At 41.2% G+C, this 16,855-nt stretch overlaps 1 protein-coding gene across 2 annotated transcripts; it reads left to right on the forward strand.

The window, feature by feature from the left end:
• The first annotated feature begins 1,014 nt into the window (after positions 1-1,014).
• PM20D2 (peptidase M20 domain containing 2) lies at positions 1,015-16,521 on the forward strand. Of its 2 annotated transcripts, none has more exons than XR_014317181.1 (7): positions 1,015-1,512; positions 1,598-1,746; positions 5,268-5,410; positions 8,388-8,542; positions 9,762-9,897; positions 11,574-11,709; positions 13,726-13,834. XR_014317181.1 is itself a non-coding variant. In XM_082756804.1 (7 exons), the coding sequence occupies exons 1-7, from the start codon at positions 1,087-1,089 to the stop codon at positions 14,807-14,809; spliced, it is 1,320 nt and encodes a 439-aa protein (XP_082612930.1). In that variant the 5' UTR covers positions 1,015-1,086; the 3' UTR covers positions 14,810-16,521. The 2 variants fall into 2 exon arrangements, 1 of the variants encoding a protein (XP_082612930.1); XM_082756804.1 differs by lacking the exon at positions 11,574-11,709 and adding an exon at positions 14,607-16,521 and having other exon boundaries at positions 13,726-13,833.
• Positions 16,522-16,855: the final 334 nt, after the last annotated feature.

Here is a 16,855-nt window from a genome sequence, read left to right on the forward strand (position 1 = left end):
ATACTGGCAGCAAGGCCGAGGCTTCCCGAAATCGTCACACTGTCTGTGCTTGGGCTGTGTGGATGTTTAGCCCACACACTTGGCGTTCTGTGCTGTGGGCTGCAACAAGGAAAGCATCCATGCTGGGTATTGCTGTAGGTTCACAGCTGTGCATTGCCTTTGTCCCAAAGAAGCAGGAAATTCACGTTGCAGTGGAGAGGCTGGGATATGGGCTGCGGGGTCAGTGATATGCTGCTTGGGGAGATCTGGACCCCAGCCACACCATGTGGGTACTTCAAGTGGTCAGGGGCCAGAAATCCCACAGAAATGTCAAGGGGGGAACAAACTGCAAGCAGACAGGACTTCTGGTTGATGAAATGACTCCCTCCCTTCCACCCCATACAAGAGAGACTTGAAAACAGGCCATCGGAGGGCCACCAACGTGATCAAGGGACTGGAGAACCACTCCTATGTGCAGTGTCTGAGAGAGCTGGGACTGCTCAGCCCGGAGAAGAGCAGGGATCTCCTCAATGTGCAGAAATACCCAAAAGGAAGGTGCAAAGAGGGCAGAGCCAGGCTCATCTCAGGGGTGCCCAGTGCCAGGACAAGGCAATGAGCACAAGCTGAAACATGGGAGGTTCTGTCTGAGCACTGGGAAGCACTTCTGTGCTGTGTGGTCGCTGAACACCGGCACAGGCTGCCCGGGGAGGTGCTGGAGCCTCCTCCGTGGAGATGTTCAAAGCCACCTGGACGTGGTGCTGGGCAGTGTCCACGTGGGAAGGGGATGGGGCAGATGGCCAACCTCAACCATTCTGGGACTGTGGAATAAAGGCAATGTCTGGGGGACAAATATGATGTTGAAAGACAAAAAAATAAAAATAAATAAAAAAATCTGAGAGACAGCAGCAAAGCCTCGGACGCCCAAAATGGCCGGCGGCACCCGAGCCCCGACGAGAACTACATTTCCCAGCGCGCCCCGCGGCAGGGCAGAGCCTATAAAAGGCGCGGCCGCGGCGGGCGGCGCAGTGTGGGCTCGGCAGGTGCGCGCGGCGTGAGCGTTGGGAGCCGTTAAGAGCCGTTAGGAGCCGTTGGGAGCCGCGGGTGCCGATGAGGCCGCAGGAGGTGTTGCTGGAGGAGCTGAAGCAGCGGGCGTGCGAGGGCGTGGAGCTGAACGCGGCGCGGCTGGGCGCCCTGAGCCGCAGCATCTGGAGCCGGCCCGAGCTGGCCTACGAGGAGCACCACGCTCACGACGCCCTCACCCGCTTCTTCGCCAGCGGGGAGCTGCCGGGCGCCGCCTGGGCCGTGCGGCCCCGCTACAAGCTGGGCACGGCCTTCCGCGCCGACTGGGGCACGGCCGGGCCGCAGGGACCCCCCGGCCCGCTCCGCATCGCCTTCCTGTGCGAGTACGACGCGCTGCCCGGCATCGGGCACGCCTGCGGCCACAACCTCATCGCCGAGGTGGGGGCAGCCGCCGCCCTGGGGCTTAAAGCCGCCCTGGAGAGCCTGCCGCAGCCCGCTCCCAGCGCCGTGCAGGTGGGAGCCCTCCTGAGGGTCCCTTCGTGTCTCCTTCGTGCCCCCGGTCGGTGCTCTCCCCTGAATCGGTGTGTTTCTGCTGCAGGTCGCCGTGCTGGGGACGCCTGCGGAGGAGCAAGGAGGTGGCAAAATTGACCTGATAAACGCCGGGGCGTTTGACGACCTGGATGTGGTGTTTATGGCGCACCCGTCGCAAGAAAACGCGGCCTATCTGCCTGATGTGGCCGAGCACGAGTGAGTGAGCGGGTTCACATGGAAAGGGGTGTCTTGCTGTTGCCTTTGGTTCCCCTCCCCGAACGGGGTTGCTGCTTGGAAGAGGCTGAACTTAGGCAGGGGACCTCGCAAGTGCCCTCCAGGCAAGGTGTTTGCAGTCAGCTGAGGAGCCGTATCCCTCCTCTGGACTCTGAGCAGTGCAAAGTGCAGCGTTCAGCATGGCATTCACATAGTTGGCTGCTCAGGGATAATCGTGTTTACCCCAGACCATTTTCTCTTATGTTTCTGGACTTTTCTTATACGTGCATGTGATAATCCTTTGCCTCTAAAAAAAAATCATTTTAAAAGCACTTAAAAAAAAAAAAAGTATACGAGGGGACATCTCATTGATTATAGCTTCTTGCTTTCCTGGATATCAAGTCATGTAGTTCTCAGTATCTTTTATTTTAGTCAGTTGTGGAATTGCTTGTTTTTTCTCCCACTTCTGGAAACAGCTAACCAGCTAAGCCTGACTGCTCTTTGGGTCCTTATTAATTTTTAGCCTAAATTTAATTATGGCCATTCAGTATCTATTAACTCTTAACAACAGCTTTGTCTTTGCCCAAATTATTTCCTGGCATTACTTCATGTGTACCCCCAATATGTGTGTAGGCAGCAGTCATACCCTTGTTCCACTTTTTTTTTGTCGGATAGCTCTTTGGGGACGTTGCCTTGCCATCTTTTCATTAGCTCTAGTGCTCATTGTCTGTGGTTGTTCTTCATTTGTATTCAGGGAGACTCGTCTTGAAGTGCTCCTTGCTGGATGTTCCTAACTAGAACTGTTCACAGTTCTGCCAGGGGAATTATATTAGATCTTTCTGAGCTAATGCTGGAGCCACAGTGCCTTGTTTCCCCGAATTTTCAGCAGAAATGCATCTTAGAGGGATTTGACTTTCAACAGATTAGTACCTTAGTAGGCACTAGTCTATTTCACAGACACCCAATGAACTTTCCTCTTAAGTCATTTTCAAGCAAGCAACTTGCAAAGACGTGCTTTGTCTGGAACTGCGTGATTTCTAGAGTATTTTTGAGTTTAATTATATTCCTGATATGTTGGTCTGCAGGGTCATGCTATTCTTTTGGTATTTGAAACCTCTTCTGTTTCCATAGGGTCCCAGCAGGTTTTACTAGTACACTTTACTCCACGGTTACTCAATCGCAAGGACTGAACCTGCAGGGACTCTACTAGTAACTTCCTCCAGTGTAAAGGAGTTTTTGTGTTGAGTGTTTTTTACAAGTATTACATTCGATTCTCTAGTCAAACATGTGACTTCCCAGACGCCTATGTGCTTGATTTTATTGGTCCTTTTAATTTTGTCAGTGATCTTCCTGGTGAATAATTTACCTCAGTTACTGCTTAGTTCAATGGTAAAAATTGACAGGGTTGGCAAGAACTAGTCATCCTTCCATAGTTAGTCCTCTCTTATTTACCTTCGTTGTTCTTATTGCAGTGTACTTTTGAGGCTTTGCTTGGCTTTTGGTTGCTGTCCCTTAAGACTATAATCTTCAAAATACAATTTTCACGGATGTATTTGTCTTTCTGTTAACTTCATCTCTTGTAATGGCCTTTTTTGGTTGATACAGTAAGATGTAGGGATCTCCCTTCAGAGGTGATAGTCTACTGCTGGATACAAGTCCTACATGGCCTTTCAACCTTGAATACAGAGGAGGCATGGAACTGAAGCACTGAGTGAAACAGCTTGAAATACTCAGCTTATGCCATGATTTATGTAATAATGAGATTCCAGAGGCACAAAGACTGTTTTCATGCATTGCATTTGGCCTTTTGGTTGTTCCCAAGGAATTTAAGGATTACTGATCACTGCATTATTAGTTTTACTGTATCTGCAAACTCTGAATTCAGCTATCTTGTGCCTGAACTAAAATTAACATACTGGGACAACTGTTTTGCATACGTGCCATAATTTGCCAATTCTTAGTTACTCTCCACCTAATCAGCCTACTTTTTTGTTGGTCAAACAGGATCCATGTTGTTCTGCTGATACTCGATTGGTTCAGGGTTGTTTTATTCACCAAAATGTGTTTTTATTCTGAATGTGACATGTAGCAATAGAGTCTACAAGAAAATGAATGCTGAAAGAACAGTTTTTGTTAAGCAGCCCATGTTTCTTGTGGACAAAAATGATTGCAACATGACTTTCTGCTTTGTCTTCTCTCCATTTTCTTTGGAGAATAGCTAGGGATCTGTCCTGCCTTCTTTGCAAGTTGATTTGAGGGACCACAGTCTAATGCTTGGGATGTTAATGGATAAGTTTTCTTGATTACAGGTATGATAATTGTAATTAAAACTCAACGGAGTAGGGTGTAAGATTCCCTTGGAGGACAAGGGGGGAAAGAAAGGGGCATTACAAAACCTGAATTTGGATTGCAGACATTAATCTGTGAGGAAGGCTTTTACCACTGTAAGTGTGGACTCCACTGTGTCCCTCTTTGCTCTCCAGTATTTCAGTACAGCTACAGACTTACAGCTGTGCCATGGCTCGGGACATGAGGGGTCAGTTCGGGATAAGTGGCTAAGTTGGTGTCTGTGCAAGGCGGGGACAGCCCAGCAGGGCTGCGTCTGGCTGGGTGAGAGCCAAGTGGTGTGTGTGTCTTGGAGGAGAGTGAGGGCCGAGGATGGAGTGATACATGTACAGGACTGGGTTTTGAGGTCAAACCCTAGGATGGATAAAAACCAGTATTTGTGTTTGAGAAATGGTAATACTTTATATAGATGTAAGTATTCAGTGTAATGCGTTTGCATGTAATTCAAAACACCAAATAAATTACTTTGTAAGCCTAAGAAGTGACACTCATAAGAATTCATGCTTGGCTTCATCTTGCTGGACATGTTTAGGTCCAGTATTTTGAGTTTTACAACTTCTGCACTACATTTCTATCTTTGCAAACATTTCTACCAGCATTTTTGAGGTGTGAAGGGAAAGGACATCTTTGAGGTAGCATGGTATGTATATTTTATATACTAGGTTGTATTTTTATTACACTTAAAACTTGTTTTTATTTAGACATGGATTGTATGTGATCTTACTAATGTTCTTTTGCTGTCTTTTATGTAGCACGTCTAAAAGTTTGGCAAAAACTAGGACAATCTACTTATTTTGAATTGGAGAAAGTTTATTATCCTCAGAGAAGAATATTAGTAGCTTTGTCTCAATAGGCAGACATAAATAGGCAATAAGCAGAAAAGTGGAGACATTCAATTAGTATCTGAAGCCTTCAATACACAGGAAAGGCTGTACATTATGGGAACTTTTGCCCACTTGGTTCTTTGTTGTTTCATTCCATTAGTTTTCTAGAACTCTTTCAGGACCGTCCTGCACTCAAATACAGCTTAGCTTTTCAACAGTGTAGTGCTAGGTAAATTGTTTGGTGTTCTGCTGCACATAAGTTAAATATAATTGTGTGAACAAAAGGAACTTTGTATTTTAGAGGTTTTTTTTAAGTAAATGAACAGCAAGTAAGCAATGCCTTTTATTTCCTAGCGTGACTGTGAAATACTATGGAAAAGCTTCTCATGCTGCTGCTTATCCTTGGGAAGGAGTTAATGCATTAGATGCTGCTGTTCTTGCATACAACAATCTGTCTGTTTTAAGACAGCAAATGAAACCAACCTGGAGAGTTCATGGTGAGACCTTCATTAAATCTGACGTCCAGCACGTAAGACTTTAGGCTGTTCAAATACTAACTTACAAAATCCCACAACTTAAGATACTGCATTATGGCATTAAATGACTAGTGTCACCTCAAATATGAAATTGCACTATTTAACTGAAGTAGTTTGTCTGTAATTTTTACAATCACGGTGTCAGAATTAACTGCTGGAAATGGACTTATGGGTCAGATTCAGAAGCAGACACTTGTATGTAAGTAGATACTGGACAAATCTTAAGTCCTTGCACCTGATGTTGCCATTTAGAATGAAACAGCTAAGTCTTTGTTACAGGGCTTGGAATTCCTTAAAGCCAATGTATGCCTTTTTGCACAGGCATAAGATTAAATGCTTCTGAAAAATGATTACTTTCTCACCATATTTGTAGTAGGCATTCCATGAATTAAAAGTAATTTATGTTGACATTTATGTAGAGGTATAGTGGTCCTGTGACTGAAGTTTATTTGCTGAACTGTTAAAAACAAGCAATGGCAGGAATCTATAGTTCTGAGTAGTGGGCCAGTCAGATGTGTGCTGGATTCTATTGTTTAATACCTTGTAGAGCTTCAGGTAGAAATGTGTGTTCCTTCTGCAGTAAGGTATGTTAACTGTTAAGCTTAACTTAAACTCGAATACCTTGCATTTCTTTTTGTGTGGTGAGAAAGTCACAGAAGTTTAGGTGGAAGCTGCCCATTAGCTGTAGACACCAATTTCCCTTACTGCACCCAACACAGCTTTTTCAAAGTTGTTAAATTAAGAAATTATTAAGTTAAGAAATATGGCCATTTCTAAAAAGACTTGAGAATGCAGAACTATTTGGAAAATTCTGTGAGCTACAAAACTTCCAGGAGTCCTGTGATCATTGCGTTTTGGCTGCTTGTGCTATGTAATACCTGTGCATATTTCTCTCCAGGATATCAAAATGGAATCTGGAAGCCCAAATCCTTTTCACTGTAGATGAAGATACGTTTGCAGTTCTGCTGTATGGCTTGCCCAGATGAACTTCCTGCAGAGGGCACAGCCTTAGCTCTCTGTCCTATAGCTCTGTGGGAGACAAGACATACAATTACAGGCTTTGGTGTATGAAACTGTTGTTGCAGGTTTAAGATTAAAGTTGAAGGCGTCCAAGTCGTCTATCAGATTTGAGCCTAAAACGGTAGTTTCTTCTTAGTTTCTAAAGGCCACGTGGGTAAAATATGCAAAAACTATCTAAACAAACCTAGTAGGGTTAGCACGTCCTGAACTACAGTGAAACTTAAATTGCTGTGTTGATACAACTGCTGCCATAAACTTGATTTTCAAACTGGAAGTATTTAAAATGCTTCTGGGAAGGTGTAAGCAACCAGAATGGTGCTTAATTTTAGGAACGCTTTACTTACAGCAGTGTTGGAGGTCTTGTGTTGCAGCCTTCAGTAACATCACTAGATGCCTTAAGCGATCCTAAAAATCTTAGTCTTAACCCACTAACAAACACTGAAATAGTTTCCATTATTTCATGTCTAGAATCCCTGAGCAGTGTTTAATGTAAATGAACAATGTTATTGTTTGTCTGATATTTGATAGGGTTATCTTTTCTCCACTTCCAACTAAACATTGCCCCTTGAAAAACAGGAATATATATTTTTTTCCTTTCAAGCAGTATTAAACAGGTTGCAAAAAAAAAAAAGTTCCACCTAGGAGCAGGATATGATCTGTAAGACAGCCTACTTAAGATCGTCTCTCCATTCAGTATTGCATATCCATATTGAAGAGACTGCATGCTGCTAGACCCTGTCCCGTTCTGTTCACAAGTGCACTGAAGACGGGAAAGCTGTTTGCTCATTAAGCAGCTTGTTTTGAGCAAATGTGTCTTGTCACGTAGATTTGTGCGATTACTTATTTGCTGACTTCTTGGTTCCCTTTTTTGTGATGTCTGTCTCACCTGAGCTGTTCCTTTTACGGACCAGTACTGACTGGTGTTTGATTTAGCACTTTGTATTCAAGACAAGAAAGCTCTACGTGAAGGGGTGGGAGTTCCTAGTCTTTATAGACTTTCTGTACCAGAGGTGAAGATTTGTTGCCCATTTGCATTCTGGTAGCGCTGTCTTTTCAGGTTTCAGTGACACACATCTAAATTACCCATCAGTAATTCTGTGCAGTACTTCCATTTAAAGCAGATAAGTTTCTCAAGTTCTAGAGAAAACCAGTTATTTTTGACATATATAGATTGAGGCTAGGAGACCTAGGAACAAAGGCAGCCTGTTGGAAGTAGCTAGTTGTTACTGCATTAAAATCTAATGTGATACTGAAGTCTACAACTTTTTATTGTTAAAATAGCTGAATGCTACAGTGTTTTATGATAATGTCTCTGATGCCATAACTGAAAGCTATGTAGCTGTTTCCTTGAGGGAGCACTTCACCCTTGAATAAAATTGTCCATGTTGTACACACTGCAATATTCCAAAGAATTGGTATGAGGAGTCTAACAAACTTTGTCCCCTGGAGTTGGCCCATTACTCCAGTATTGCAGACAAATGTAGCTTAATAAAATTTCTGTCCAAGCTGGCAAAAGAAGTTGGAAATATTCTAGATGTGGAAACCTTTAAAAGAAGGAATCCACAGTAGCCTTTATAACAGCTCTTTTGTCAATGGCAGACAGATTGCTTTACAATTGTGATGCATCAGATTCCAGGGGATTAATTATAAATGCTAGTTTGGTTTGGTTTTAGGTTTATAACAGATGTCTAACCAAGGAATAGGATGAAATCACACTGGAAAGCATGTACGCATCCCACTTAATCTGATGTGGTGATGAAATTTTGTCCATGCGCTACATTTTTGGCATTTTGTATTTCATGCTGAGCTGGTGTTTTTGGTTTTGTCTGTATATAGTTCAGGCGAAGAGTTTCATGGCAGGGATGAAGATCAGGCGGTTGGGTTTAACACTGTTAACGTGACTTTTCTCTTTCTACAGGCGTAATAAAAAATGGTGGTGTGAAACCTAACATTATTCCTTCTTACACTGAGCTGGAGTTCTACTTGCGTGCCCCATCAATGAGAGATCTTTCTGTTCTGACAGAGAAGGTTGAGAACTGCTTCAAAGCTGCAGCACTGGCCACAGGATGTAGAGTAAGTATGTATTCATGGTCCTGCGTTTCTGTTACACTGGAGATGAGATTCTCCCTGTTTAGGACCAGCATTTCTTTTCTGCATGGTGTTTGGCTGGAAAAAATGTAAATTTCTGTGACACTGTGTGCTATTCAGTTGCGGTTTCTTGAGGTTTCTGTCAGCCTGTTTTTATTTCTTTGGCCTGTTGCCATCCTTCTGAATAGTACATAGTCAACCCTTGAGCTTATCTGTTGCCTCTACCCTCCAGCTTTTCACCTGCTCCCCACTGGCTTGGTAGAGTTGGCAAACTTGCTGAGTGCACTCTCACCTGTTGTCTGTAATGATAATAAAAACACTAAACCAGTAATGACACCAATATTTACTGCAAGAAACGTGATAACTTGGGTTTTTGTGCCACTGATCATAACCCTTTGAACCTCAATGTGTTCCACGTCTGCCACGCCAGACATCGTCGTGAGAAGCTAAGTGTGGTTATGCACCATCTGCTCTTTAGTAAATTTATGCTGGATGTTCTCAACCGCCTTGTGGTTCTTGTGCCTGGGTGTTGGATGTAGGATTTGCTTTGTAATCTCTCCAGGAGCTTGAGGACAAAATGATAATGTCAGTATGATGGTACAGTCAGTAATTTCCAAGATCCTCCTGGCCCTTCAATATAAATGTCACTTTTAACTCTTTCAGTCATCTGGAACATCCCTCTACTTCAGTGACATTTACAAAATTATAGCTCCTTGGTTGCAGTGCTGCCCCCTTCTCACTGAGCACCCTTGGATGCACCCACCTGGTCCCATGAACTGCTTCATAAACAAAGAGGCTGTGATTATTAGAACTGATCTAAATATAAAAACAATTAAAAAAATACAAAAAAATTGGTGGAAGACTAAATTGCTTTTGACCTAACTTAATAGTACCTGCAGTGGAAATCATTAGAAACAATTGCAGGTCGTTTTTGTTTGCTGTTTGTGGAGATGCAGTCTATGAAGTCTGTGCTTCTGGAACTTGGCTGTCTAGTGCAAGCTTGACAGAAAACAAGCTGTTTTCATCAAGGCCAATGTTTGGCTGAATGTTACATTGCTAAAATAAACTTAGCACTTAAGTCCATTTTGATAGGGGCCTGAAACAGGGACATGTGTTTAACTTTTCCAGTCCTTGTTTGTGATTGTTTACATTAAACTGGCTTAGGTTGGAGAAAAATGTCTAATCACTTGTTTCTTTTGACTAGGTGGAAATAAAAGGTGGAAAGAATGATTACTACAATGTGCTTCCAAATAAGAGCCTGGAGAAGGCTTACAAGGAGAATGGAAAGAAACTTGGAATAGAATTTATATCAGAAGACTCTATTTTGAATGGTTTGTCAGGTAACTCAATCTTTTTTTTTTTTTTTTTTTGGTGGTTGTTGTGACTTAAGGTTAGATTGATCAGCTTCCAAGTGTCTGAAATGATGGGTTAGAGTTAAGTTAAACAAAACGGGTCAGAAGAAAAGGTCAAATTAAAAAATGGAAGCAGTGTAAGAGGTTCATGCCTCTGGCCTGTGTGTGTGTGTGCTTTGGAAGCTCAGAAGTAGCCCCAGCACATGAAAAGCTGTAACTGTTTTCTGTTATCTTTGAAAATATTTCAAGTAAGAAACACTTAAGACTTGGAATGAATTGAGGCTTGTCATACAGAATCCTGCTTTATGCTATGAGTGGAGATGAGGTCTAGCTTCTAGAAACCTTGTTTAATAATATTGTCAAAGCTTACATATAAACAAGTTTACTACCATTTAACTAAAATTTTAGATTTCTTTTGAAGAGATTTTTAAGTGGAAGTTTTAAGTATCTCAGGAACTAATCAAAACCTCTTTCCATTAACAGATAATTCTATGCTTCTAATTTTAGTTCACAAATTGAGCACATTGGTTTTCAAAAGGTGGTGGTTCAAGTAGGTGCTCGCTTTTGGGTCTTGACCGTGTTTCAAACTACTTCATTTTTTTGGTCTCTCAGGCCTATAGTAATTGGAGGGTGAGTTCTTGAATGCCTAGGTGTGTTTCTCGTTACCCTTTATGTTTTTTTCCTTCCTTGAATCTTCTACAGGAGCTCTTTTTAAGTATCAGCAGCACTTAGAAGACTTACTACTGTTTGTAGCTTTATATATAAACATTTGTAGGCCACTCGTGTTAAAGGTCTTTCTCTTTGGTCAGAAAGAAACAGTGGTGCTCAGTAAAAAACTGTTATTCTCATTAGTTTGATCGTGTTACTAATATCCCCGATATTAAATGCACATCATCCAAAGATGGGCAGTTGAGATCTTGGTGTTTGGAGACAGTTCTCCAAACTTTTTGGAGGGGGGCCACAACATATCTAGTGGTATTTTGGTTGGTTTTCCTCTATTTGCTACTTCCCTTCCAGATTTGGATGATGTTTTCTCCAATTGTTTTTATTTTGTGTGTTTAAAATCAGATTATAATGAAAAGCAGTTTTTTCTTCCTTCAGTATGGTACATTTAAGTTTTAGGACTTTGCTCATTTAACCTAAGAATGGGTCTTACGTGAGGGTCCTTATTTTAGAACGGTTACTGTAGTGAAATTTTCTGGAGCTCTTTTAGTTCCTTCCCTCAAAACATTGTATTAAGGGTTCAGGAGGTTGTGAATATGAATACTGGGGATCCTTTCAGTGAACTTGGCATAAACACCTACTTTTAATAGTGCTTTCCTAGGTAAGTTACATGATTAAATATTAAACATTAACTTGCTTAAACTGAAACTCCTTGTATGTCTGTCTTGTCCTTAAATTACCTGTCAAATGTCAAAATATACTTGAGAAATTAAATTTTTATTGCATGCTGCTGTGGGCCTTTACTGACTTCTTTCCACAGCTTCTCCCGTGAATACTGGTTGTGTTGGGGTCAGGAGTAATAAAGTGCAGTCTCCAGAGACAGAAGCGGAATTTCGTGTGCTGCAACCCTGTTTGGGGGAGGGCTGCGTGTTTTGTCTCATACTTTTCAAGACCTTTTATTTCTGTTTAGTTTTCATATGGTTTTCAATGTTTTCTTTTAGGATATCAGGTTCTTCTGTTGAAAGGGAAGGAAGATAGCTCAGTTGCTTCTCCATGTCTGTGCAGCAGAAAAGTCGTTAACAGATGAGCATACTCGCTGCCACCTCTACATGGGTATTAGTATCGGTCTGCTTACAGGTATCGCTCTAGGCAGCTAAGCATTGTGAAGAATTCCTTTAGTCTCTCAAATCACACTGCCTCTTGGCATGCTCCACTCATTTTGCACGCAACCAGAAGGATGTGACAGAATGAGGTAGCTTTGAGAAGGTGCCACGAGCTGTTCCTCCTGCTGGTAGATAGCTCTGCTTCAGGGTATTGATGACCTCCCACAGCAGATGGCCCAGCTTTAGTTGAGGTACCCCCGCTTGTGATAATTTCGACATTTTTAGTGTTCAGAGGTTTTGCTGGTGTCCTGTGGATAGCCGAGGCATAGTTGATAAGGAGCCAGTATGTTTTGAAAATACACTTTTGAAGTCTGGGGTTGAATATAAAGGCTTCCTGGAATCAGATGCATTTTCTCCTGTTCTCATGCTTGTGGTAATAACTGGCTTCCATGATGTGCTCAGTGACTTGAATAGGTTTCAGCATCTGCTTCAGGATATTTTTTTTAGAGGCTGGAGTCCCCAATACCTTTCTATTGAAGATAGTGCATGAATCTATATATCCTATTGATAACTGTGCTATTATTTATGCTTCCAGATGGAAATCTGATCTGTAGATCTCTAGCAAGTATGCAGTTCTGGATGGTTGTGTGGAAACTACTGGGACATGCTGATAAGCTGTTACTAAGGGCCTAACATTTTTGATAGGAAGAATTGACTCTCACAATTTTATTAAAAACCGTTTGACTTTTGACTTGGCAAACTCATCTTTTAAATGATCAACGCCTGGTTTAAATACCTTACATTCAGTAAAAATAACTTGGAAATGGTAATAGGTTGGAGAATTTAGTCTCTGTGGACTCAGTTTTAATAACCATATGTTTCCACATAAAATCTATACTCTGCAACCGATTAAATATGAAGTCTTAAGGCATAACTGATATCTTCTCTGTCATCTTACAAAGATGTCATGATATGGATTCTGTCTGATGTGTTGCAGTTTTTAAATCTTTGGAAGACTCCTTTCATATCCTATCCCCAAAGAAAAAAGCATTCTGATTGACCTGAAAAAAGTTAATTGGGATCTGTTAGTTAGTTATCCCTTTTTACCCCCATATGAAACAAGGTCGTGTTATGCTTTCTGTGGTACCTGAGTTTCACAATAACTGGTGTGTCACTTTCTCCAGCTTCTAAACAGCTTTTTAACAGTAGGGGAGAACTTGACTTTACTGAGTGGATTGCCTGTTTGGCTTTAAAAAAGTAACACAAAGCACTCAGGACATAGTTGCGGATTCTTGGATGACTTACTATATAGGATCATCACCATCTTTAAAGGGACAGTGTAGTACTTGGGGACAGTTACTGTCCTACTGATAGTGTTAGGTATGAAAGAGTCATTAAAATCAGCATTGCTCTCAAGATTTCTTGACATCTACAAAGTACTTCTCTTGTTTGGAGTTTAGTTCTGATCTTGTTTTTTCAAGAACACTTGTGCTATTAATGTTTCCATAACTGAACAATCAAAAAAAAATACCAGAAAACAGTTGTCCTCAGTCTCTTTGTTTAAAAATAGATTTTGTTCTTCAGAGTCCCTACCTCATGTGGAACATTCGCATACTGGTGAGAAGGGTAACTGTTGGGCCTGATTTCTAGAGGCTGTACCAGGGTGTGAAATAGCTGGCCTGCGCCAAACTCCAAGGCTTGGAGCTTTTATCTTTTCTGAATTACACCTTGCTATCAGGAGATGCTTGATGAAAATTTAACAGTAAATGGAATAGGGACATGTTGATAGCATTTTCTTGCAGTCCAGGAATAGATTATTGTTCAGAAGCACACTGGAGAGAAGCATCTGAAGATGGCTAGTTAGGAAAAGCTTGGCTCTGTGATGGGGGATTTTTGTATGGATAATGAACAATTAGAAATGCTTACATTTTAGTATTTGGGACAAAGGATATTCTAATTATGGGATGGAGATAATGTCTATCATACATTTTCCTACAGTATCTAAAACTCTTCAGCACGTATTCACTAAGAATTTTCATGCTGCTTCTAGGTTCCACGGACTTTGGAAACGTTACCTTTGTAGTCCCTGGGATTCATCCTTATTTTTATATTGGCTCTGATGCATTGAATCATACTGAGCAGTACACAGAAGCTGCAGGTGAGTGGAAGTGGAAAACAGAGGTTCATGTTTAGAACCTGTAGGTGTTGTGGAGTCTGGCTGCTGACTCTTCATGGTGGTGTATTTAGAAACTAGATATTTTGAATTGCCCAAGATAAAAGCTTTCCCATGCTGCTGTGGTGTTCAGAGCTACTTTATAGTAAATGTGTGAAAGTGTAAGTAGTAGATACAAAAGTGGCTGCATATAAACAGCTATCCAGAAGTGCAGTAGCTTTCCTCGAGCGTTACGAGATCCGAGCTGAATGTGGACCCTGAAACAATTGACTTAGCTTTTCTCTGCAGCTCTGCAACTGACAATTTCTCTAACTTCTATTTTTGTATTTAAGATTAAATGCATATGGGAAAGATGATCCCCTCCTTATACTAAAAGCCAGACTGCTCTTCAGTATACTGCCTACTCTGAAGAAGTTAGAAGTGTTAGCCCTGGCAGCGTATTTTTGAGGAGTTTCTAAACATGAGTCAAAAGATAGCAGTAATTTTTACTCGTAAAACACAGTGCTCTGCAAATAAAGATAACATTTTAAATCTGTTTTCTAAAAAGAGAAGTGTGAACATTTGCTTTCCTATTTTCCATCTTGTTTACCTCGACAATAGAAAGTTAAGCACCTGCATGTAAAAAATTTTTGAGGATCTCTTCTTGTAATTGAAACTCCAGGATCTTACTTTATAAAATATGCTTTATGTGGTGCTCTAGTAGTTTGCATCTAATACTAGTAATGTGGCTTGAAATTTCTCTTGCTTTTTTTCCATAGGGTCACAGAATGCTCAGTTCTATGCTTTGCGCACAGCAAAAGCTTTGGCAATGACAGCACTCGATGTCATTTTCAAGCCAGATCTTTTAGAACAAGTCAGGGAAGACTTTAGACAAGTGAAGCTAAAAGAAGAGGGGCAACTAAATCCAGCAGAACCTGGCAAAGAATCTGGTGTTGACACAGGAGCATGTGCATCACGCTAAGCTTCATTAAACATCTCAACGAGGGTGACTTAATGGAGACACTATTTGAATCCCAGGAGGGGCTGGGTAGGCGAGTAGCTGAAGAAATATTTTCTCCTGTGCTTTAGGGACTTTAGGAGAATCAAATAGTATCACTGCTTTCAAAAATGTGCTCTTCCATGTAGCTGTAATGTTTGCTGTACTCAGTATTGTGATAAATTTCAGAGATCTCAAATATGTTGTCTTTCAGTTGCAGTGTTGAATAAGTAATGGATCCCTGTAAGTGATTTTAGATCCCTATTTGGAGTTCCTGAATGGGTTTTTAGATCCCTGTAAGTGATTTTCTCTGCAATAGTAATATTCCTTATACATAAATAAGGCATTTACGTGGAAGCTTCTAAAATAAGTATTATTCACTCTGATCACAGGCTGATTCTGACCTATGAAGCACTTTTGTCTGGCTTTTTCTTGGGGCAAGACAGACTTTTAAAGCCTGAGCTGGTTTCAGTGGAGAGAAGGGTGTATATATATGTTTGGAGGCATTGGAGGCATGCCTGTTTTTGATGATGGTGGCTTCTACTGATGGAAGTGTTTATACAGAAAGGTTGACTGTCCTGAAAAGCATTGACCACCTTCCTGATAAATTTCTGGAGGTATTGTGGAGGGGTCATCCAAAAAAAAACAAAAAACAGTAAGCAACTAAATATGTTTAACAGTAGCTTAAATGTGTTCCAGTTCTAGTCTAGGGCACAAGGTGTTGCACTAGCTTAACTGATCTAAAGAAAGTGTATAAATGTAGCTAAACTAGTGGAAGTGCTTTTTTAAAAAGGTGCAAATGTGGTACCATGAGTCAGTGAATGAAGGTAACCTTAACTTGCTGTGTGCAGGCTCTTATAGTAAGCTCTGAGAAGCTTGCACTGAGGATTGCTTGTGCAGTAACTGGTTTCTCTAAATTGTTTGTTCCTCTATCCTAAGCATCAGATCTGTTAAGTCTTTCCAGTTGTCCTTTCTGTGTGGTGTGTGGTTAGCTTGTTGAATCCTTGTTACCCAACTTCCCACAGAAATTAAAATGGTAAGTCTTATTCAGGTGGTGTTCCATGTGTGAAAACCTGGTAAGAATTTGTTTAGTTGGCTCATTAAAGGATCATATGAACACATAGGAACTAATTTTTTATCAGATACAAATTACTGAGAATAATGGACACGCTGAATGAAAAGCAGCTTACTGGTGGCTGACATTTTCCTAAACAATAGATGTCACAGTAAGCTTCTGAAAAAAAGTCAGGCAAACTATACCCCCAGGAAGTCAATATACCCAAAGTAATTTCAGAACCATTGTTTGTAACAGCACAGATCTCTAAATGGTAAACTCTAGAAGTCTAATCAGAACTTATATTTTATTAATTACTAAATTCTGTTTCTAACTTCACAAGAGACAGATACTGTACTTAAACTGTTTGCTCCCTCTGCATTTGTTTCTTTGCTACTTCTCTATTTCTGAGATGTAATGGTGGGATCCCAGTGGCAGGAATGTGCAGCACTGGTGTGCAAACTGATGTGCATTACTGCCTGCTCACGTCTCTGTCCAGACTAGCTGTTGGTCATGTCCAAGATCACTGGACATCTCTGTAATAAAAGCACATTCTAACTTTGTTGCGATCATTGCTGAAATTAAAATTGTCTGATGTACTGGTTAAAAATAAATTGACACCAATAAAACATCGCAGTTGTAACTGAGTTTTGTCCTGTGATTAATACTGGTGTGCTGCATTACTTCATTTGAATACCAGGTTTATTTTTTTTCTTGTTTGGTATAATTCTGAAAGAGCAAGAGATTTTTTTTTTTTTTTTTTTTTTAGCTTTCCATTTCCATTTTTGTTAGCCAGTGAACTTTTTTTTTTTGAGGGGTATAATGCTGCTCTTCAAATATGATGGTATTATAATCTTTGGGCTGTTTCCGCTATTTAAACTTAATAAAATTCCTAGATTGATATGAAACTTGTTTGGGATGGCTCTCCAGAGGATCTCAGGCTGTACCTGGCCCAGCCTCCAGGTTGAAGTGCGAGG

Source organism: Aythya marila (genome assembly GCF_965140915.1).
Source record: "Aythya marila genome assembly, chromosome: 3".
Lineage (NCBI taxonomy): Eukaryota > Metazoa > Chordata > Aves > Anseriformes > Anatidae > Aythya > Aythya marila.

What these genes read in the sequence shown, in the direction of transcription:
- PM20D2 (XM_082756804.1), top strand. Translation starts at nt 1,087, where the DNA reads ATGAGGCCGCAGGAGGTGTTGCTGGAGGAGCTGAAGCAGCGGGCGTGC. An exon ending in CCGCTCCCAGCGCCGTGCAG is followed by an intron (nt 1,513 to 1,597) that starts GTGGGAGCCCTC and finishes TTTCTGCTGCAG; the next exon opens with GTCGCCGTGCTGGGGACGCC. An exon ending in GCAGTACACAGAAGCTGCAG is followed by an intron (nt 13,834 to 14,606) that starts GTGAGTGGAAGT and finishes TTTTTTCCATAG; the next exon opens with GGTCACAGAATGCTCAGTTC.